We start from the raw sequence: 23,170 nt of genomic DNA on the forward strand, positions 1-23,170 counted from the left end.
ATACTAGAAGTGGCGGATCTGCAGTTGTGAAGAGTAAGAGAGACCATGAGGCACGTGAACATGAGGCGGTGCTCAGGAAGTGGTCTGTACCTGTTCTGCAGTACTGGTGACCAGCCCCTGATGCAACCGAAGAGCCTGTTTCTGAGAGAAACGCTGAGTCTGGTTATTCCTTAACAGAGCCCGCTGGATCTGAGAGCGACACGGGAAGACAGACAGACAGAGCGAGGGAGAGAGAGAATACTCATTAATGACAAATAAAAGAGCGCTGATGCTCAGATAAGCCATGCAGTCATGTGGAAATGATTGTAATTATGCTGCGAATTAATGAAAGATAAACGTATTGTCTGCGGTGTCCCTCTCTCAGCGCCGACCTTGTAGAAGTTTTACATCTCCGGGCTCATTAAACGTGCATAAACATTTCACCACCATGGGACTGTTAATCTCAAAACAGCCGGACACACAGAGTTATGGATTTTTAAAGAAGTCATATCATGGAAACACAGTTTTTATTTTTAATAAAAAAGAAATTAGTACCATCTACTATGAAATTCAAGAATGTAACCAAATATTCATGACTGTGGGGATCAAATATATAAATAAAAAAGAACATCTTATGGAAAAACCCATAATGATTAACCATTAGTCTGAATTTACTCATTATGCAAAACATTTGGCTGCTAAATGCCCTGATTGACCAATCAGAATCAAGTAGAGCTGGAAAACTGGGTTACGTAACGAAACAGCAAGAGATCAGTACTGTGTCTTTACATAACACATGTCTTCAAGGTATAGAAGCAAAAAAGCCTGTTTATTATTATTTCTAAGGGTAAAGGGTAATGTTGAAATAAATTATGGCTGTTTTGTGCAAAAAAATCTTGACTAGTATTATACCTGGAATCAAAAACTTGTATACCACTTAGGTCACACTTTAGTTTGGGGAACATATTAACTCAATAAACTCCTAATTTACTGCTTATTAATAGTTAGTAAGGTAGTTGTTGTAGTGGTTACGTTTAGTAGTCGACCGATATATATCGCCAAGGCCATTTATCGGCTGATATTTGGCATTTTCTAAATATCGGCATTGGCCGATAAGTTTTTCTGTTTGGCCAATGTACTGAAAGCAGGACTTTTATTCTGAAAAAATATGATTCCCAGTAAGCACAGACTTACCAGATAACTGAGTGCCCTCTTGGTTACAGTGTTTACTTCCTTTTTATTCATATTTTTTTAAACAATTTCTTTATTTGTGAAAAACGATTACAGAATCATTAAGTTGCCATCCAAAGAAAGCCTGTTTAATTAAGAATTTTTTTTTTAAATTCATTTTCAAATTATTTATTTCTAATTTATTAAATATTAATTCAAATAAATATGAAGTATCTATATCGGCTTTATTTCTGGCATCTGCCACCCTGCTCTCTAAGATATCGGCATCGGCTATCAAAAAACCAATATCGGTCGACTACTAGTTAAGTTTAGGTATTGGGTAGGATCAAGCAGCAACCTTCTGGTCTCTCTCTTGAATCCAACACAGAAGTGACTTAAACTGCAATTCATCGACTGACCACTAGAGACAGGCTCCAAAAAGGGATTCAATCCCGTAGACCTCCTATGTTAAAATGCCCGAATTTACAGCAGAAAAAAAGTTTACAACCTGGTACAAGAAGTGGTTTTGGTCTATATAGCTAATTTTGCCGTTCATGACAACTGTGAGAAGGTGTAATTTTTTTATAACTCATCCGTTTAAATTATATTACGCTATAAAGTTCTGCATAATTAAGGGCGTGGTCACTTGAGTGACAGGTGGATTGCCGCTGCGGTCGTTCGTCTGCTGTCTGTTAGCCGTCACATCACCTCAGCTAATTCCAGCCGCTGAACTTGGCATCTCTGCCATGTTTGTGTTTTTTTTTTCGGGATTATTTCATACAATTATGACGCTGTGTGGTTAATTGTACTAACAGACCGTCCAAGAAGTCTGGGCTCCATTTTTTCCAGTGAGTGAAATTTTAATATTTTATTAATTAATTAATTTAAAATAATTTATTTATTATTTATAATTAAAAAAAAAAAAAACTTTACTACACTCCAGATTCTGACAGTGATTAGCTGTAGGCTGAATCCACAGACTGTATAAAACAGTCTGAAACGTTGTCATATAATGTGACACCTGCATTTCATAAATAGCGTTTACTAACATTTACTAACACAGACTATATTGGAAGAATTTGTTTTAATTGTTGACATGTCCTCAAAATATGTGTAGGAAATAGGCCTGTAATTACTCAAGAATAGACAGGAGCTAATGTTATATGCTATCAGTAGCATATAGCATTAGCTTTTTAGCATGAGCTAAATTGGTCACGTCGCGCTAGGCGGGCGTGGTTTTAGCAACCATGCACCTCAGCTCCACCCACATTCCGCCTCTTTGCCCATTTTTGGTTATCCGGGAGTGACGCACTGCCAAGATGGCGACGGCCGGCTCTGCCCACTTTGGGCTTCAAAAATGCTCTTCAAAAACTTACGGGTGACGTCATGCACACTATTGTTTTATACAGTCTATTGGTAGGATTAAGGGATGTAGAATATAATCATGCAGAATAAGGCATTAATATGTGCTTTATAAATACTAATAAACAGCCAACATCCTAGTAATATGCATGCTAATAAGCAACTAATTAATAGTGAGAATTGGTCCCCAACTAAAGTGTTGCCATAGCTTCTTTAAAATAAAAAAAATCATCACTCTTACCTTGGTTAGTGCCTGTTCTGTCCTGTCAGGGGCGCTACGGTACGCCTGTGTGACATCACTGAGTGGGATGGGCATGTACTGCAGAGTGAAGTTACTGAGGAGAGAGCAGGAATGATTCAAGTTTTCCCCAAACATGGCAACACAAGAGATGAATAAGCTCCAGCAAGATAGAAAATGTGTCTAAAGAAACAAGTTGCTTTCTTTATAACTTTTTACAGAGTACTATGTTTCTTTCAACAGTTCTCAAAGCATTCTGTACTGAGAACAACCTTCTCACAATGATTAGTCCTCTGAATACAAGTTCAAGTCTGCTAAAAAAGTTTCTACATTAAATAATAGTTGTGTAGATCTCCAGGGAACAGAGGTGTTTCCAGAACAATGCTCTAATTGTGCATCACAGGCAGGTCGGAGAGGTGATGAAAGACTGTGCAATCACAAACAGATTCATGTAGGCATGGACTGAACTTCTTATTTTTTCCCAGTAACAGCATGCTGTGAGTAAGCTCGCAGAGGGATGAGTGAGTCAGTTCTCACATGGGTGAGTCTGCATGATACGAATGCGAGAGTGTGTGTGTGTGTGTGTCATACTGTTCTAAGGCTCGAGCCACATCTTGGAAACCCGTCGCACTTGTGTTATTCCGATCCCACGTCACACTTCTACAAGAAAGAAACAAACCATGACAGTCTTATTACAGAACTAAACCATTATGCATTATTTATTATTAATGAGCACACCCGAATGGAATCTGCATGCTTTTTGTACATTTCCTGCACTGATTTTGATGAAAAAATAAGCTGAGTTCTGTTTTAAATATGGTCAAATGTGATAAACAGAGAAAAGAATTAGGGTCATTGTCAAAATTTTTCATTTTCTAACTTGACGAAATTTTGGATTCAGTTCAGTTTTCTCCCATAAAAGCTGATGGTAAGTATTTATTAACATATAGGCATTATTACATATACTGTATGACTTTTGTTTTTTAGTTATTTTTTTAAAATCATTATTAATTGCCTATTTTGTTCTGCTTTCTAGCACACTAGTTCTACATTGCACTACTGCTAAACCCCGAGAAAACAAAATGAGCAAAAATAAATGTGTCAGCACTGTAAATGCATAAATAAATATTCAAATAAATAATTAACAAACAAAAATGTAAACTTTTTTTTTTAGGCAATTCAAAAAGTTTGGTTACACTTTAGATTAGAGTCCAGTTCTCACTACCAACCATTAACTACGACTTGCCTCAATAAACTCCTAATTACTGCTTATTAATAGTTAGTAAGGTAATTAAGTTTAGCTATTGGTAGAATTAAGGGATGTAGAATATGGTCATGCAGAATAAGGCATTAATATGTGCTTTATAAGTACTAATATCCTAGGTAATATGCATGATTATAAGAAACTAGTTAGTGAGAATTGGACCCTAAACTAAAAATATGTGTCAAACTGTTTTATATTTAATAGACTGATGTTCAAGGCACACGTTTGTCACCATATTTTTTAAAATGACCCATTAACAAATTAACCAAAACATTTAATAAAGGGGAAAAAACACAACAGGCAGAAGATGTAGAACACCATAAATTATGTGCAATCATAATTTTGCTGAAATCTGCAAAGATTTCTATTGAAAACGATGCATCATTTGAAGATCTAGTCCTTGACACCTAAACTAAAATTAATATTTGGCCTCTCAGTCCAGTTATTACTATCGTCAGGGCTTGCCATTTAGTTAAATATTATAAATAATATATACATTTTTCAATTGTAGTCTTTTAAAAAGCCATCTGAAATAATAAACTAAGTGCAATGCAGTGTTGTCAAAAATATAGATTTTTTGATGGGTAATCACACCCAAAGTGAGCACACATAAAGCTGCCTCTCAGTACCAAATTGAGTTCTTTTTTGCTGCTTATTGCACTTAAACAGTCAAATACACACAAAATAATGTCAAAATGCCGTTCTTGAAGAGAATTCACCAACCTGGTCTCATGGAATGACGTACCTGTGGGAACGTTTTCACGAGTCGCAAAAATACGTACACCAGAGGCAGTAAAACGGCAAGGGCTTTTAATTGTTTTCATACACAGTTACGATTACAGGGTCAGATTATGGATTAATAAAGACTTGTTTTCACGTCTCCTACTTCAAAACACTTTTTACCAAAGTGCACGATTTGTAAACAAATGTATTTTGGACTTTGCATCACTTAACCAGCTCCATATGTTTCGCTGTTCTGACATAACAAGGTTGCTCGGTAGCTCAGCTGATATGGAATTGTAATATGGAAAAATGAGTCACGGTAAAAGAGCTCAAAGATGAGAGATCAAAACTAGCTAAAACGGCATGATTATGGATGCTTTTTATTTCACATTTGCTTTTGTTAAAACTATAGGGTAGGTTTAGGTGTAGTGTTGGTGGTACGTTATTTTAAAACGTAATGGAGCATTACAGTTTTAGCGCCTCTCACCAGACAAACGTACAAAATATAGATATAAAACCAATGTAATAAAAACGTACCATAGTCACATTTATCTGTTCCGGCAAAAAAAAAAAAAAAAAAAAATGAACACGCTTTTAGCACTACTCAGTGGACATTTCACATTGAAACTGCAGTGATGTGTACGTATTGATACGTATTTTGCGACTCACAAAAACGTTGCCAGAGGTACGTTTTTCTAATGAGACCAGGTTGGTATTCACGTAAACACAGTCAGTCATGATTTAAGTGAACGTAAACATTTGAGAAAGAAAACGCATGTGTAACAATATAATGGATCAGTGCGTCAGGTCTTAAAGTGACAGCAGCCTAATAAACCTGCTGCCAAATTATGAGATAATATTAAAAATATCTATATGGCAGTTTTTCCCCATGGTGTCAATGTCAAAAATTGTTGCCAGTGAAAATGCTGAGTGGCTAATAACTTTGGAAAACCACTAGCCACAGTGACCAGTGAGCAAAAAAGTTAATGTCAAGCCCTGACTGTAATGTATATTTTTGTGCAGCTGAGACAGTATATGTATGCATCTCAAATAATTTGCAGTACTGTAATTCTGTTCTCCCTATGACAGACTACCTGAGCGTGGTGTTGATCTGCAGGGCTTTACTGAGCATCCTTGCTCCTGTGTCATCAAGTCCGTTCCCACTCAAATCCACCTTCTTCAGGCAGGCGTTGCTGCCGAGAGCGTTCACGAGCACCGTGCCCCTCGAACGCAGCCTGGAGTCGGCCAGAGACAAGCTCTGCAGGGCCTGTCAAGAAGGAAGAGCAACCAGAGAGAGAGTGTACTGTATGTGTGTATGTGTATGTGAGCTTGCAATGTCTGTGATCTGTAAAAACAGTGCTTAATAATTGATCAAGCAAGGCGATATCTGCAGTGAGAGGGCTACGTGCCCTCAAGGAGAGAGATTAGAAAGAAAGAAGGAGAGAGAGTGAAGGAAGGATGGATGAATCACTAGTGCTGTAATACACACAGCAGACCGTTAGAAAGCTTTTGTACTCCGCGTGTGTTTGAAAGCAAAAAGGTGCGTACAGGAAACAAAGAGTAATGTCCATGTGTATGTGTGTGTGTGTGTGCTTGTGAAACACTCACACACTCTTCCTCCTGCACGAGATGCACTAGTTTCTGCAGAACCTCATCCAGAACCCTGCAAACACATGAAACAGCAGGACTTTAATACATACACACACATAAACTCCATCAACCCCAAGATTAATGACACTTCACACACCTCTCTCCCAGTTCCTCCCTGAGAGCCTCCTACTGTGTGCTCGCATTCGGTTTGTGATTGCAGACGGTTTCACAGACTTTTCTACCCTGCTTACCTCATCTGCCTGTCTCAGGGTGGATATCTGTTATATCTGTGAATCTGTGTACTGTACTTAAGCTCTATCAGTATCTACTGTAGGTCATGCTGTTGATTATCACTGAACATCATTTTGAATAATCCTTCAATCTGTGAAAACAAACGCTTGCAGTAATACACTTAATTTTATGAGGAATACTGTGAAGCAATACACACTGGTTATATATAAACAAATGGTTATACTTTATTTTAAGGTGATGTAGTTACATTGTACTTACTCAAATAAGTATTGAGTTATAGTAATTAACTACATGTACTTACTAAAGAGTTACAGTTAGGGTTTGGTTGAGGGTTAGTAACATGTAACTATGTCACCTTAAAATAAAGTGTTACCAAAAATATTGTTAAAGGCACAATATGTAAGATTTTTGGATTAAAATATCCAAAAACCACTAGAGCAGTGTTATATATTTTGTTGACTTGTATACTTGTGTAAGAATGTTTTAATTCAGAGAAATAAGCAATTTTAACCAGGACATGGACTGTGTCCGTGTGTCGCCTATCAATGACATCATACCCGCGTTACCCTCGATTTCCGGTTTTATGTTGTAGAAACCATTGAAACACCAAATATGCTTTAATATATTATGTGTTTTATTAGACAGGTGAGCAACTGTTTGGATACATTCATCGACAGAAAACTAATCATGTTATATAGCTCAACACAGTTTTATTGTTTAAATCTTGTTTTCTTGATTTACCGCGAGTACCATGTTTTACCATGACTAATATTGATCTAGCTTACTGCAGTGTGCGACAAGTGTCTCATAGTAGCTGCCGAGCAAACGCACAGAGTAGCATTAGCAATCATTAGCAATCGCTCCTCGTTCCACTCCAACGGCATTCAGCCACGCCCTGCTTCATACTACAATAACGTTAATAAATCTTTAATACATTAGCTCATCCATGAATATGATTTCTGCCCGAGTCCTGTCGGATTATTTTTTCCACCAGCTGTAGACGTGAAGACAACACCTCCCATGATTCTGCGAAATCAAGGCGTCATCAAGCTACGCCTTTGTTTTGAGTAAGCGACCTCTAGTGGTGAAAAATTACATATTGTGCCTTTAACACTTTAGACTAATGGTTAGTCATTAATAACTATGCAGGAAGTAACGCAGGACAAATGAGTACATCAGTAAGTAATATCAAATTTAGGACTGAGATAGTTGCTTTTTGGGCAATTAATAATTAATGAATGAGATTAGCTTCATTAAGAACTAATTACTAACTGATAAATTATAAAGAATTCACAATTAATTACTAATCACAGCACTAACGTGTCTGAGATGTAAGCAATTGTCTTTTTTACTCTGAACATGGTCATAAAATGCATCACTAATAAATTAATCAAGTGTTACCAAGCCACTCTTTAAGAACTACTAATGATCTGGACCATTATTTTAAAGTGAAAACAAGTGGAACAATAAATTGTTGAATCGCGAATCGAGAAATGATTCTGGATCGATTCTGAGATTTTCCAAATGCATCGTGATTCTCTCTCGAACCGATTCTGAGCTTAGTTTTTAACAGCAGATGGCACTGCATGCTTTAGAAACACCCGTAGAAACACTCCTTAAATTCCTCACACACACCACTTGAACCTTTACTAAAATATTCATAAAGTTCAAAAAGGTTGAAGCGAATTACAAATCGAATTGCAGTGGGTTGTTTACATTAATCTCGCATCATAAGAGCATTCTGAGGTGCAAGTATTTTCTCAGACTCAGCCGAACGCACGAACGCTCTTCTTCATGAGCATTTGAGTGTGCGGTTACAAACTAGCCTAGAGCGCCATCTGCTGTTAAAAACTAATCTCAGAATCAATTCGATAGAGAATCGCGATTCGGAAAATCTCGATTTATTGTCCCAGCCCTAGTTTTCACTTCAAAATAATCATCCAGATCACTAGTAGTTCCTGCAGAGTGACTAGGTAACACCTGTTTAATTAATTAGTGATGCATTTTATGACCATGTTCAGAGTAAAAAAGACCATCTGGAGGTTTTATTTGTTAATGTTTTTGTAAGAAGTCTCTTATGCTCACCAAAGCTGAATTTATTTAATCAAAAATGTAGTAAAAACAGTAATATTGTGAAATATTATCACAATATTTAAACCCTTAGTTTCCTCTGTTCATTGTTCCGTGTCGTTGTTGGTTTATGTGGTTGTTTTATATGCTGATTCCCGGTAATCTCCTGAGTGTTCCCTGTTGGATTTGGATTTATTAAAGACACTTTATTTTACAGTATAGCAATTACAATAACTGGGTTATAACTAGATAATAACCTATCTCTAAACCTAACCTTAACCCATGTAGTTACCTTTTATTACCAGTACTTTCTTGGGTAAGTACACATACAGTAAAATAAAGTATAACCATATTCTCCTGCATTGTGCGCTTTCTACAGCAACCACTGTGCTAAATATAAGAAGCTTGAGCGTGTGTAGCGAGACAGACTCAGTTACATCATATGCATTGCTTCATGGTAGTGGGTGGTCCCTGCTGAGATGATTTGCTTGCTGCAACTCTCTGATTGGTAGATCTCTCTTCCCGGGGTTACAGGTAGTGTAGTTTATCACCTGGAATTTGTCTATCAAATCAGATTTTTTTTTAAATGATGTTGTAACTACGCTGACTGATAGCTTCAACAGAAACATTTACCATCCATTAATATCCTGAGAGCTCATTGTAGGTCTGTCTTGAAAGGTTTATATTGTTAAAAACATATTTTCACCAGCCTAGAGAACTCACTCCTTTTCAAACCTGACAATTTAGACCATTTAGACAGCTCAAATAACATTTTTTACTGTAGGATTCATGTAAGAGCTTTGACAAAAATATGAGTTTCACATTTCCCACTTGCCTGCAAGGCTTCCATTGTAAGGGTACAACATTTTCAGTTTTTTGGCAATCGACAGTATGCCACAGATGTTGCTGATAGAGCTAAAGCTGTATTGACCCTTCAGGCGCTTATCTTCAAACTGCTACAGGCAGCTAGTAAAAATGCTCATACTCTTTTTGATACATTGCATCTGCCACACAAAAAAATGTATACATATGTCTCTGTTTGCTCTATGATGTGTGTCTCTCTCAGTCCGGGAATAAGTACCTGCCCTTGATGTTAAAGTTCTTGCCCAGCAGCAGGTGTTTGAGGGACGGGTGTCTGGAGAAGGCAGGAATGACACAGAGGAGATCAGCATCCAGCCCTGAAATGAACAGGCAGAGTCAACAGAGACTGAAGCAAACGCAACTGAGGGGAAAGAGATGGGCTGAAGGTCAGTGGGAGCAGACAAAAGCTTCCTTTCATTTATGCTGTTAGACGTCTCACCGTTGTCTGAGATGTCCAGTGTGCTGATGCAGGAGACTCTGGGGAAAAGGTCCTGTATTATTCCCGCTCCAGCAGACCTGAGCTGAGAGGCAGACAAACGGAGAGAATGAAAAAGAGATAGGGAAAGACGGACACACAGGGTAGATAGAGAGAGAGAACACTCAAAGGCTCAAACATGTATAATTTATACTAGTATGAACTTAAATATTTCCAATAGCTCAACTGAAAGAGCATGGTACTACCAACACCAAGGTCATAGGATCAATTTCAAGTGTTGAAAAATAATACATTAACACACAGTCTGCCAAATAAATACATTTACGGGCTTTCCATTTGTTATTTTGAAACCAGGGCTAGTTGTCACCTTTTACTCCTTTTACACCTTTTTTTTTGTAAGTCAGTTTCTGTGAAGAAACATAAAGTATTGTTTTGCTATTCTAAAATAGTCCAATCATCTACGTCAAAAATGAAGGAGATCCGGAATGACTCATCCATTAGAATAGCTCCACACATTTACAGTGCATACTGGATAGAGCAGCAGTTTTGGACTAATTTAAGGATATTTATAATTTATTATTTCTTACTTTTACAAAACTGCCAGAACTTTACAATAGTTATATCAAGAAATGTTTAATTTCATAGCCATTCAAGCCATACCGGCAACTGAAAAAGTTACCAAACGGTTGTTACACCATTTTTATGCAGGTTGACTTTTTTAGATATGACACTAAGGCCCTGTTTGCACCTGGTATTAAGATGCGTTTTGTTCAATTGGATCACAAGTAGACGAGGGAGACACATTCCCATTTATACCTGGTGTTTTAATCTGTTTTGTCCACTTTCAACAACTTCTGTCCTGATTTCTATGAGGGCAGGGTCTACGGGAGGGTAAATGTATGGGTTTTTTCAGATCTTATGAACGTGAAAGGAGACAACGAAAAACATACAGAGATCATCAGCTTTCGTTTCTGCTGACAGTCGCAAGACCGGCGGTGAGTGTGTGTTAGAAATCAGGAATTGGTACATTTTTCATCTTCAAACAAAACTTGGGTCTTCAGCCAACAAAGTTTAAATCCCGTCTGGCTAGAGCGCTTCCCATAATGTTTACACTTTAAGTCAGTAGGCGGAGAGTAGGTGGTCTTTTGTGGCTGTTTGAACACATTCGGCCACATGAGCATTTAGACTACGAAAGCAATCCGGTCGAGTTTGTTTTCGATTACCTCTGGAAGTGTTCAAAAGTGGACAAGCTCAAAACGTTTTAGACCCCGTTTACACCTGTGCGTCGTCCAGCGTCGTCCACTTGTAATCCGATCGACCAAAACGCATCTTAATACCAGGTTTAAACAGGGCCTATAAGGGGTAAGTTGTCAGAACTGAACCTGTCATTAAACAGCATATAGCCCTTTAAGCAAAATTTAAACTGTAAAACAATTTATGTATCAGCAAACGTAAAAAAAAAAAAAAAAAAAAAAAAAAATTGGGGGTGTTGAAGTTAATCGTTTCTACAATGCATCGCAATGTGGACGTGGATGATTCTGCATCGACAGTAATAGACCATAATCGATTATAGCCTACTGACAGCATTGCCAGGTTTTTTACAACAAAGCCCATCCAATTGCTTCTCAAAACCAGCCCAAAACTAGCCCAATTGCGTTTCCCCGGTAAAAATCACGTCCCATGGGGTAAAATCCATGTTTTTTGGTGGGGTTCCCCCGGTAAAATTCTCATTCCAGGGGCTAAATATCACGTTATTGAAGTCGCTTCAACCTGCGGACATGTAAAACAACCTGCGGCAACAGTGCCTACTGGGAAAACCGCAAACTTGGCAACACTGCCTACTGAAGTTTCTCTGTTGTTATTCATTGTGAGCGAGCATGTGTTTGAGCATTATTGTAACTTAAGTACAGTACTTGACAGTTTCATGCACTTTTAGTATCTACTAGTGTTTATTAGCTCTAAATGCTCCTGTCGTCTGTTGTGTTCAGACGTAAGTTTTGTTTGATGTTTACTAGATTCAGGAAGTGTACTTTCTTGGAGCAGATAAAATAAAAAGGGAGTTCATATATCTGACTGCTTGTATTCATTGACGAAAATGTAGCCATCTGCAGTAATATTGAAAATTAAGGATGCAATGTATCGTGTGGAATCGAATAGAATCATTGACATGAAAATCACACCCCTAAAAAAACATTAAACAATTGATTTGGCCACCAAAAATTGTAATTACTAAACTGAATGAAATATAAAATCTCTGACCTGAAGCCAACATACAAAATATACCGATATAGTGTGACAACTAGCCCCGGTCTCCTCTAGTTCTATACATAACATGTTAATTATTTTCAAATCCACAGTACTGAGATTTGCGGAAATGTTAAAATAGTTTATGATTTGATTTCTGAGAATGAATAAAAGAACTGCATGAAGGCAAAATAAGGCAATGCAGAGATAAACACACATTGCATTCTGAAACAAAACCTGTAAACACTTTCTGTGTGACTAATTCAGTAGCCGACACACAGTAAGGTGACCACAGACTGAATGATCTACAGCCAACAGAGAGGACAGGCATTTAAAGAGCTCAGTCCAGGTTTAGGGCCACAACGTGGGGGATGGGGTACCTCACAGCTGCTGATGTCCAGGTGTAGGTCAGTGATGTGAGGATTGGATGAAAGCCCAAGGAACAAAGCCCTGTGAACAAACACATGGACGTCGTCATTACTGACAGCATTACATGCCTCATTGAAGAGACTTAGCATTCTATTATGTGCTTCCATGGCTGATCTCCATAATAAATCAAATCAGAAAAGGTCTATATGGACACTGTCAAAGCGTTACGCAGGTCTTAAAGGATTAAGGGGAAAAGAGCTTAGAGATTAGTTCGACTCCTCTGGTGTGGGCCGGTGGTGTTGACAGACGAGAGCTAAAGTCAGGTGCTCAGCTGGGTGTGACAGCCCGTCTTGCGCTCGGTTTGTGTTTGTGAGCAGGGAGGAGGTATGACCCTCTTTGAAATGCTTCATTTGAAAACATTCCGGCTTTCCTAAAATAGCAGCTGCGTGAACATCTTGATTCTGACCTCAGTTAGGGGTGCAGAGCTCTAAAACTAGAAACAAATCCCCAGAGAGTTCTTATAGTGGGCTTTTCACGCTCAGAACTGTTAACACTTTAATGAATACATCCAGACGGAAAAATGATTTGCAGTTTGTGTTTCTTTTGATGTAATAATAATAGCAGACTCAACAAATTATTTATTATAAGCCTCTGTCAAAGAATTGAGATGTCCATTAATAGTAAAAGTCATATATATTATCTATAATCCCATTCAAAAGTTTAGGGTAAGAATAGTAGTAGTAAAAATGGTAAAATATATATAGCTGCAAGCAGCAATTATCGGGGTTCAAGCGCTTTAAGGCCTTTAAGCACATGCGTAAAAAGGTATTACGTTTTAATTGGCAAGCCTGTAACCATCTCCATCATAGATGGAAAAGACCATTTACAGCCAATAGAGGCAATTTATCATAGGAAATATATGATTTATAAAGCTTTTTAACAGTTATTGAGGTTGAGCCATAAACCTTGGACTAGTTGGTTTTTTAAATAATCTCTAATATTTAACGAACGATTCAATGGACAGCGGCGGTCCTAAAGGCAAAGTTGCTCAGAATGAGGAGTTCTACCATGTGGTACGAATGTCGTGGACATGTGCGAAAAATCGTGCCGCCGCCGCTGGCCACGTTTTTCGAGATACACGATTGTCCTCAAAGGCAGTATTGGCACCTTGGACAAAGACACCGCACGCCAATTTTCAAGTCAATCAGACTTCGGGTTGTGTAGTTATAGCCATTTTTTTAAAAAAATTCTATGTTATGGTGCCACCAAGTGGCTAGTCGTCCTTTTTCACATGACCACAGAATGAGCTCTTACATACGTATGTGTGCTGAGTTTGGTGAAAAAAAATCTAATTCTGTTCACGAGTTATAGCCATTTTAGTAAACGTGGCTCCTCCCACTTCAAACGGCAGCCCTTAGGGACCGTGAATAGAAGTTTTACACAATCAGACTCCAGAAAATCCCAACCCGGTCTCATAGGAAAGACGTACCTGTGGGAACGTTTTCGCGAGTCGCCAAAATACGCACCAATGCGTACATATCACTGCAGTTTCCAACATAAATGAACGCTAGAGGCAGTAAAACGGCAAGCGCTTTTGATCGTTTTCATACACAGTTGCGATTACAGGGTCAGATTATGGATTAATAAAGACTAGTTTTCACGTCTCCTTGCACAATATTATGTTACGACTTCAAAATGCTTATTTACCACAGTGCACGATTTATAAACGAATATATTTTGGACTTTGCATCGCTTAACCAGCTCCATATGTTTCGCTTTTCTAACATAACAAGTTTGCTCAGTAGCTCAGCTGACACGGAGTTGTACTTAAGACGAGGAAGCCCTGGGTACGAATCCCGTGAAAGGTGAGTCACGGTAAGAGAGCTCAAAGAGAGATCTAAACAAGCTAAAACGGCACGATTACGAATGCTTTTTATGTCACATTTGCTTTTGTTAACACTATCGGGTAGGTTTAGGTGTAGTGTTGGTGGTACGTTATTTTAAAACGCAATGGAGTGCAAATTTCAAATCAGAACTGCGGTGATTCGTATAAAAACCAACGTCATAAAAATGTACCATATTCACGTTTATCTGTTCTGGCAAAAAAAATGAACATGTTTTTAGCGCCACTCAGTGGACTTTTCACATCGAAACTACAGCGATATGTACGTATTGGTACGTATTTTGCGACTCACGAAAACAGGTACGTTTTTCTAATGAGACTGGGTTGGAAAATCCTGTTGCGCTGGTTTGGTTCCGATCAGGCAAAAACCTAGGACTAGTTCACAAAAGTGAAAAATATTGGAAAATGTCCATCTTGAGCCAAGGATTCCAATAATATAAGACACTTCAGTCTATGCCCAACAGGTTAGGAGTTATGAGCGATTTCGTACTTTTCACCGCTGTAGTGCCCCCATCAGGCCGATCGGGGCGAGCCTTGGTGACGAAAAGTCTCTATGACTTATGGTTTGGTCTGCCCGATCACTTTTAGAGGATAATGCGGATCCTTGGAAATTTTAACGATTACAATAGGGTTTCAGCGCTAAGTGATCAAATAAATGCAGATTTTGTGAGCATTGGTGAGCACTGCAGAACAAGAAAGTACTTTTACCACTAATGGACCGTTTAGCTGAACAAGTTTTCCAAAAATGATTACTTACAGTACACACTACACTTTTTACTTGTACACTACACGGGGGATGTGGTTGATTTGATCTGTTCAGCAAGCCATTCAAATCTATATTACATCAAAAAATATGCCTGCCTTTAAAAATTCACAAAAGTGAAGGCCTACATGCTGGGATGAAAACTGTGTATTCTTGAAAACTGCAGTGATAACTGAAGATTTTTGTGTTTAAAGGGATAGTTAATGGTTGTCATCATTTATACCCAGAAGATATTTTGAGAAATGTCTCAGTGTTTTTGTTTTGTTTTTTCATACAATGGAAGTCAATGGTCAAACGGTTTGGTTACCAACAATACCTTATGACTCACATAACATGACTCACAATATGGGTTAATTTGACATGGGTTATCTTGTTCCATGCAAGTCACCCAGCTAAAAACATCTTAAACCAGCCTAATATCGTTAGCTTGTCTCCCAAAATGTGAAAATCTGATTTGTTGGATTTAGAGAGGGCACTTGTGAGTTGGTCAGACTGGGAAACCAACTAAACCAGATTAAATCAGCTAAGCCAGTGTTAACCGCAGCAGGAAAAGCCAGAACGGCGACCGGGCTCACCTCAGCACGTCGGGAGGCATCTTCATAGACGCCAGACTGATGTGAGTGAGGCTGAACGCTGAACTGAAGAACTGACGGAAGGAAGGAAGTGTCTCTCTCACTTTCCTAAAAGAGTGACAGAAATGAAGGGGAGACTTTTATCCATAATACATCATACCATGCTTCACAAAACCCTGAGCAAGAGGCCAGAAAAAGGCTCAAAAGTGTTCCCTCTGGCTTAATACAGAAAGAGTCGTTGTATCTCTATTACGTGTTGAACATTTTAACAAGCTGTCTTAGTTTATGGCATAAAACATTGAAATAGACAAATAAATAATATGGGTGAGACATAACTAGACAGGAAAAATGAGAAAGAGACAGTGAGTGAGGGATACTGGAGGGTCTAAAAACATGACAGTTCATGATAGCATTTCTGTGCTTGACAGTGACACTATCATTTAAGAGAGACAGAGAAGGAAGAATATGTGGTGTAAACGTGTTAACAAGAGCAGAGAGTGTTAAGGGAACATTCCCATTTAATATTCATGAGCTCTCTGTCTTATCAGCTCAAACAGATTTACATTGCTGCCTTCACATGGCACTAGCGTAACCAGATTTACTCATACACATGCGCCCACACTCCTCGTATGGAGATGCCCATGTGTGCAATGGTTCTGTGTTTGGATGTGCACGTTTCTGAGTGCTCACACTCACAAGTGTGGGAGTTTAAGTGGGAGTTTGTGAGAGGATGAAATTAGCACTAGGAAAAAGAGGCTACAGTTGTGTCCCAAATAACACACTATACACTTATACTTGTACTTATGTACTCTACCTTGTAGTGTATGAATTTTAAAAGGTTATTTTGTCATTCAATGTCGGAGTCTGTTAGCCCAACCCTCTACGGACACACTGAAGCTCGAGTCGCCATTGGCTAGTAATTTTTTTAGTTTACTCGCCAGACTTTTTACATGGAATGCAAGAACAATGCAAATGTTCAAAAATCAACATAAATATATACATTTCAAACACTATTAAAGTCAAGTAAACAGTCTGTAATAAAATAAGGTTAAATAATCAAGCAATAGCACGAATAAACAATAGAAAAGATGCCAATTAAATAAACAGTGCTTTTCAGGTAGATCTAACAGTAGTTAGATACAGATTAGGTGCAGAAATTGAATAAAGAAATCAAATGTAAAGTAATACTGGATAGTCTTCAATGTATAAATTAATCCTTATTAAAGTTACAAAAGTTATTCAGTCAAGAGCATTGACTGATTTTTTTGCAGTGAGTCTGTTGTTGGATGTTGTTGGATTAACAGGAATATTAGGCTGCTGTCACTTTAAGACTAATGCACAGATCCAATATACTGTAACACACACGTTTACTTTCTGTTTACATTCACTTAAGACATAACTGACTATGTTTACTAGGATACTCGCCAAGACGGGCATAATTTTGTACGAAATGTTACAAATGTATTGCTGAAACACATTACAAAGACTGTGAACTCTGTAGTACTGAATTGTGGAGTTCGACCGTTAAACAGTTTTTCACCAATTCTGTGTTCAGGACTTTTTTGGGCGGGGCTAAAACGGTGGCTCGATGACGCACTACAGCCACCGAGCATGGCCCCGCCCCTCACTATAATAACTGTCGATGACGCACTAGAGTCACAGAGCATGGCCCCGCCCGCCCCCTTTTTTAATCATTCAAATTTGGCTTGGTGGTTAATAACACATTTTCTGTGGAGTGACAAACTCAGAACACATATTTTAATATTGTTTTACAGGGACTTTAAAGTGCACTTTTTCCATCTGGAATTTTCAGTGTGAACACATTACTAACACTATGTATACTATAAAACAGCATAGAATAGTGCATAAGTACGCAAATTGGGACGCACCTTTGCGATAGCATACTAGCATACTACTCTTATTATTGCTGCAGTATATAGTATGCATGCGGAGCACAATATGCAACGGCCTACTACATTTGCCAGAAAACAGAATTAAGGCCTATTCACACTCTGAATGGTAACAATAAATATAATAAATATAATGATAACTATATTAGCGTTCACACCAATCAATGCACAATAATGTTCTGATTATCATAATCGTTGTGTCGTCTGCCGCTTTAAATGCTCAAGCTCTTTAAAGTGGAGTGGATTTTGATTGGCTGCCAATGTTTTTTTTTTTATCATTTATCAGCTGGAATAAATTGTTCTGAAAATGATTCCAATGAGATTGTTCGTCTGTGTCATTTTTTGTTATAGCGGTGGTGTTGACTTCCCTATTCTCATAGAATTAGAATGATTATTAAAACTTTATAGTCATCGTCCTTGTATGAACGGCCCTTTATACAACGCTGTATACAATACTGTATCCCACTCAATATTTGATGTTTGACTGACATTTTCACACAAAATTGGATTGATAAAAGACATTGTATTTGGTATGTAGTAGTAAGCTAGAATTTCAATCCCAACACAACCAAAAAAGAGGTTGTTTCAATCTTCAGACAACCAATCATCTTCAAAAGCGCATCCCTCTGCAAATTCAAACCCAATTAAGAAAAAACACATTTGCAGGAGGTGCAAAGGATGAAGAAATCTTCCAAACTGAGCAATAAGTTCAGCTAAAATTAGCCTCATTTTTCAGAGTTTCTCATAATGCCGTTAACGTGCCGAGAGGGGAGATGGAATTGCTGTTCGGGTTCAGAAGGAGTCAGGCAGGAAGACAGATCATTGTATTTCTGTATCTCCTCAGCCTACAGCTTCTCACATGCATGCACATGCACGTTTACTTGCCTTCTGTCGTAAAGCTAATTATAGATTATTGGTAGAATTAAAAAAAAAAACATTATTTACTTAATTCATGAGCTTTGTCCAAATCAGTTTCTGAAAGATTTGGCTCAGTTTTGGAGATAATTTTGTCATCTGATGCTGTTACAGTAGCTGTATTACCATCTGTGCACCACGCAGGTCCATCAGCTCTATCTGATCGCTCATGTCCCAGTTTAACTCATAATGTATTTCTGCAGGCACTTTTCCCTGCTGGGAAACCCACTTACAACCAGCTTCTGATGGTACAGTAGTTAAATCCAGCTGGTACAAGCTGATCATTGATGGTTGCTAACAGCTCCAAGCTGCTCTAGATGTTTGATGAGGAAAAGTATGAGCAGACCTGATGTTGACCTGTTAAACCACCTTTGACAAACCAGCAACCTTGTTCTGCACTACAAAAACGGTCTTATTTTCCAGTAAAAAAAAAAAAAAATATCATCATTAAAACAGAATATAGTTTCTTGAGAAGCAAAATTGTGCAAAATAACTAAATTTGATATATATACAGTCAAACCAAAACATTTGAACCTTGAACATTTCATTCATTAATTCAGTTTATTCACTATAATTTAAAAAAAAAATGGTAATAAAATATGTCAAGTTCTCAGAGTTAAACTGTGTCAGAAAATGAATCTTTATGTCAGATAACACTTAAGCAAAACATGGTCAGGTCAAAGTGTCTGAATAATTTTTGGATCCAAATTTTTATAAATTTTACTGTTAGTCCACTGTATGAAGAATTTTTTGGGTATAATATGTCACAGTTGACTTTATTTTGCTATCCTCACTTACATAAATGAACTATAGTGTCCTGCACCCACTAGTAAAAATATATCAAAAATGTCTGAATAATTTTTGGTTTGACTATATAGTCTAACCAAAAATTATTCAGACATTTTTGATATTTTTGATACATTTAAGAAATGTAACCTTACAAGTCTGTAACAAAATATAAAAGAAAAAAGAAAATTTCATTATTTTATCTTTGTTATTAAAAATAAAAACAAAGATGCACATATAATACAAATGAAATAAATGAATTTATTTTTTCACATAGGAGTATTTAACAGTAGTATTCAAGTAAGAAATTGATTAAACAATGTAAAAATAAAACACTACATAGACTTCACTGTATAAATTACATATGATTCTTATTAAAGCTAATGAGGTTATTCAGTGAAGAGCAGTTAGTGATTTTATCTTTGCCTTTTGTTGTCTGATTAGCATTATTGACAAGCGGCAGCATGTTTATTATTAGGCTGCTGTCACTTTAAGACCTCATGCACGGATCTAATATACAGACACGCATTCGGTTTTCTCCTAACTGTTCACGTACGCTCAAGACATAATCTACTGTGTTTATGTAAACCTTGTGTGTAGTTGACAGTTTAAGCGCAATAAGACATGAAAGACAACTTAGTTTAGTACTTACATGCTGTTTGACAGGCTTTTAGTGTGCTTCGGGTGTACGCATTTAACCGGCAAGGCTTTAAAACGCATGCAAATAAAAAACTTTTGTGATTGTGAATAAATCATATGCATTAACGTGATGTAAATGTATGTTGAGTACGTTGAGGGAGACATTTTAATCGTTCACGATCCAACATCATGATATATCACACCCCTAGCTTTGCTTCTCAGGTAAACACCTTGTTTTGATATTTTTACTGAAAAACAAGACAAAATACTGATTAATGTAAAAACCTCAGGCACTTTAAACTGGTTTAGTTTCCAGCAAGATTCTACTTTTGGTTAAATTCATGGAAGGAGTAAAAAGTGCTTTCTGAGGAACTCAACTGAGTCAAACTGACTCGTGATGATGTGCGAGGTTGAGGCTCACCTGTGAGATTGGTTTAAAAAGTGACAGATTATCATGCGAGAGCAGGTGGGAGGCAGTTTAGCTCACCTGTGAGAAAAGGAGTTTTTGGACAGGTTCAAGTAGGAGAGATCGGCACAGCAGCCCCGCAACAGAGCTCCAAATAGCTGAGAGGAAATGTAGGAAAAAAGAGAGGGAAGGAGATTGGCAGCAAAAGAATGATGAAAATGAGCATAATTCTGTAATTTAGGACCATTAAATGTGACAGAAATATCAATATGAAATCAGTGATAAATTGTTGTCTCGCATCCTGGGTGCAATGACATAAATCATAGTGAGTAAAAAGCAGTTTGGCAATAACAAATTCAGAAGGATGAGGTCTGTCAACTCACAGAGTCTACGGTACAGTCAGTGCCTGACAGGTCCAAATGCACCAGGCAGTTCGGCTGTGCCAGAAACAGGTACAGATTCTACAATGAGGAAGAAGAAGCATTGAGGCTGTTAGTGGTGTGTGTGGTGTGTACCTGCCTCTGTATACTGTGTGTACTGAGTTATTTTCAGTATTTTTGTGTGTCCTCACAAAGAAATCAAAACCAGGAAAACATTGTGAAGACACTAGTTCCATTAAGGTTCCATCCTGGTTTTGATTTCTTTGTGAGGACACATACGCACTCTTGAAATAAATACAGGCTATACTTAATATAAATATAAAACATAATTGGTTCCCAAAATGAATCATCTATTAATCTGATTTCCTGCACAGAAGTCTTCTCGTTTTGTGCTTTGAAGCTCGTTTTAAGTTTTCGACTTTTAAATTATGCCGTTTTCAAATATTTGTTGTTGGATCTGTTCAAATGTTTAGTGCTAACAGCTAATTATTTGAATACATATTTGCCCCAATGTACCTGCTTTTTTAGTAATGTCACGATCACCAGCTGGAGTGCCCTTGATAGCCACCAGAGGGCACTCTACATCAGATTCTATTGTCATTCTCTTACAAACTACAGTTCCCATAATTCTCTGCCCGGACTCATCACTCATTGCGAAGTCTTGTATGTGTCACTACTGCATTGCTTTGGCCCGTTTTTGGACTTCGGTTGTGGATTACCCTTTGAATAAATACTGCATTTGGATCCTCAACCTTCGTGTCTCAGAGCAGTTCATGACTTGGGGGTGGGACTGGGGGCGTGGACTGGTTGAGTTGCATTAGTAGTGTGCTGTTGCGATGTGAATCTAGCGGTTATGGAAAGGGGCTTGATTTTTCCTAAACATGCTCAAGTGGTTGACCAATCACAACATACTGATCTAGCCGACCAATCAGAGCACACTGCACCTTTTGTAAGGCAGGGCTTTATAGAGACAGGAACTAAACAGGGGTGCGTTTCCCTTACAATGACATAACTCGCTGCTTCACTACCATAGTACGATGCATCGTTGAACAAGTTTTTCAGTTATTTTGCTTTATTTCCAGATTCAATCATAGGATCGTTCTTACATACCCGAGCACGTACGAACATGCGCACTCTTCAAAAATGGTGCTTACAATCTCTTGACAAAATAAAATATGTAAATGACATATGTATATATTCAAAATAAAAGATACACATTGTACTTAATGTCAGCTTGCTTATTTTGCTCAAGATAATGATTTATTAAGTCCACATGTCATAAAAACAAGACACTATGCTTCTAACCACAGCTCGAGACCTGTCGTTCCAACCACACAAGTTTGCAATGCTGTTTGCGAATGTTCATTTGAACAATGGTTTCAGGAAACACCAAATCGTTGAACTATGCTAGTAACAACGTAACTTGGGATGTTAGTTGGCAAACAATGCTTTTGGGAAACGCACCCCAGAGCGTTTGCTGACAGACTGGAAAGAGAGGAGCTGCAACAATGTCAAATATGTGAAAAATATATATATATTTTTTTGTTTTGTTTTTTAAAAGCATGAAAACCTGTTCTAGTAGAGCCCAAAACCAAAATCACGATTTTGTAAAAGGGCATAATATGGCCTCTTTAAGAACACTAGGGGCCTTATCATTCACCCAGCGCAATGCAACACCAGGCACAATGCAAGTGTTTTTTTGTTAGTTTCAGCCCAACGCAGTTATAATTTTCACATCCAGCGCCACGTTGTTTAAATAGCAAATGTACTCGCACCCATCTGTGCATCTATGGTCATGCTGGTCTGAAAACGAGGCGTGTTCAGGTGCATTGTTGGCGTGTTGCTATTTTGAGGCAACTGAAAACGACTGCGCCATTGACCAACAAAAACCTGCTCTAAAGTCAATGACGACTTTTTTTTTTTTTTTTTTTTAAAGGGTGCGTTAGTAATAAGCATCTGGCTTTTAAAGGGAATGGGACTCTGACTGGTTTATTGCATGTTACACTTAAAACACACCCATGACTCATTAAGAGACTAGGTACAACGATTTTGGACCATACGCCTGGCGCGCCAACAATTTTTTCCGTCATTAAACTAGCAAACGAGAATCAAGCCCTAAGTGCACCTGCGCCATGCGCTTTAGATCATGCGCTTAGATCGTTAAAATAGGGCCCAAGAAGTAAAAGTGAGATAAAAACATTTCTAACCGTTGCATCTTCTCCAGACAGAATCCCCGGGTTCTTACTCAGGTCCAGATGAAGAAGAGAGTTGGAGTAGTCATCACTGGAGCACAGGGCCTGCGAAAGAGACGTGACACCTGGGAAGAAAGACAAGAAAA

At 38.0% G+C, this 23,170-nt stretch overlaps 1 protein-coding gene across 3 annotated transcripts in view; it reads right to left on the bottom strand.

The window, feature by feature from the left end:
* Positions 1–23,170, bottom strand: part of carmil3 (capping protein regulator and myosin 1 linker 3) — an 80,513-nt gene that overhangs the window by 20,144 nt on the left and 37,199 nt on the right. For all 3 annotated transcript variants that reach the window (XM_051879291.1, XM_051879283.1, XM_051879300.1), the window contains exons 13-24: positions 23,040–23,149; positions 20,836–20,913; positions 20,534–20,610; positions 15,800–15,904; positions 12,570–12,639; positions 9,949–10,030; positions 9,730–9,826; positions 6,345–6,399; positions 5,831–6,003; positions 3,341–3,409; positions 2,753–2,846; positions 91–189 (exon numbers count right to left, since the gene is read on the bottom strand). In XM_051879291.1, coding sequence (XP_051735251.1) covers positions 91–189; positions 2,753–2,846; positions 3,341–3,409; positions 5,831–6,003; positions 6,345–6,399; positions 9,730–9,826; positions 9,949–10,030; positions 12,570–12,639; positions 15,800–15,904; positions 20,534–20,610; positions 20,836–20,913; positions 23,040–23,149 — 1,109 coding nt within the window. The remainder of the gene's footprint in view (positions 1–90; positions 190–2,752; positions 2,847–3,340; positions 3,410–5,830; positions 6,004–6,344; positions 6,400–9,729; positions 9,827–9,948; positions 10,031–12,569; positions 12,640–15,799; positions 15,905–20,533; positions 20,611–20,835; positions 20,914–23,039; positions 23,150–23,170) is intronic.

This window comes from Ctenopharyngodon idella, chromosome 2 (genome assembly GCF_019924925.1).
Source record: "Ctenopharyngodon idella isolate HZGC_01 chromosome 2, HZGC01, whole genome shotgun sequence".
Classification (NCBI taxonomy): domain Eukaryota; kingdom Metazoa; phylum Chordata; class Actinopteri; order Cypriniformes; family Xenocyprididae; genus Ctenopharyngodon; species Ctenopharyngodon idella.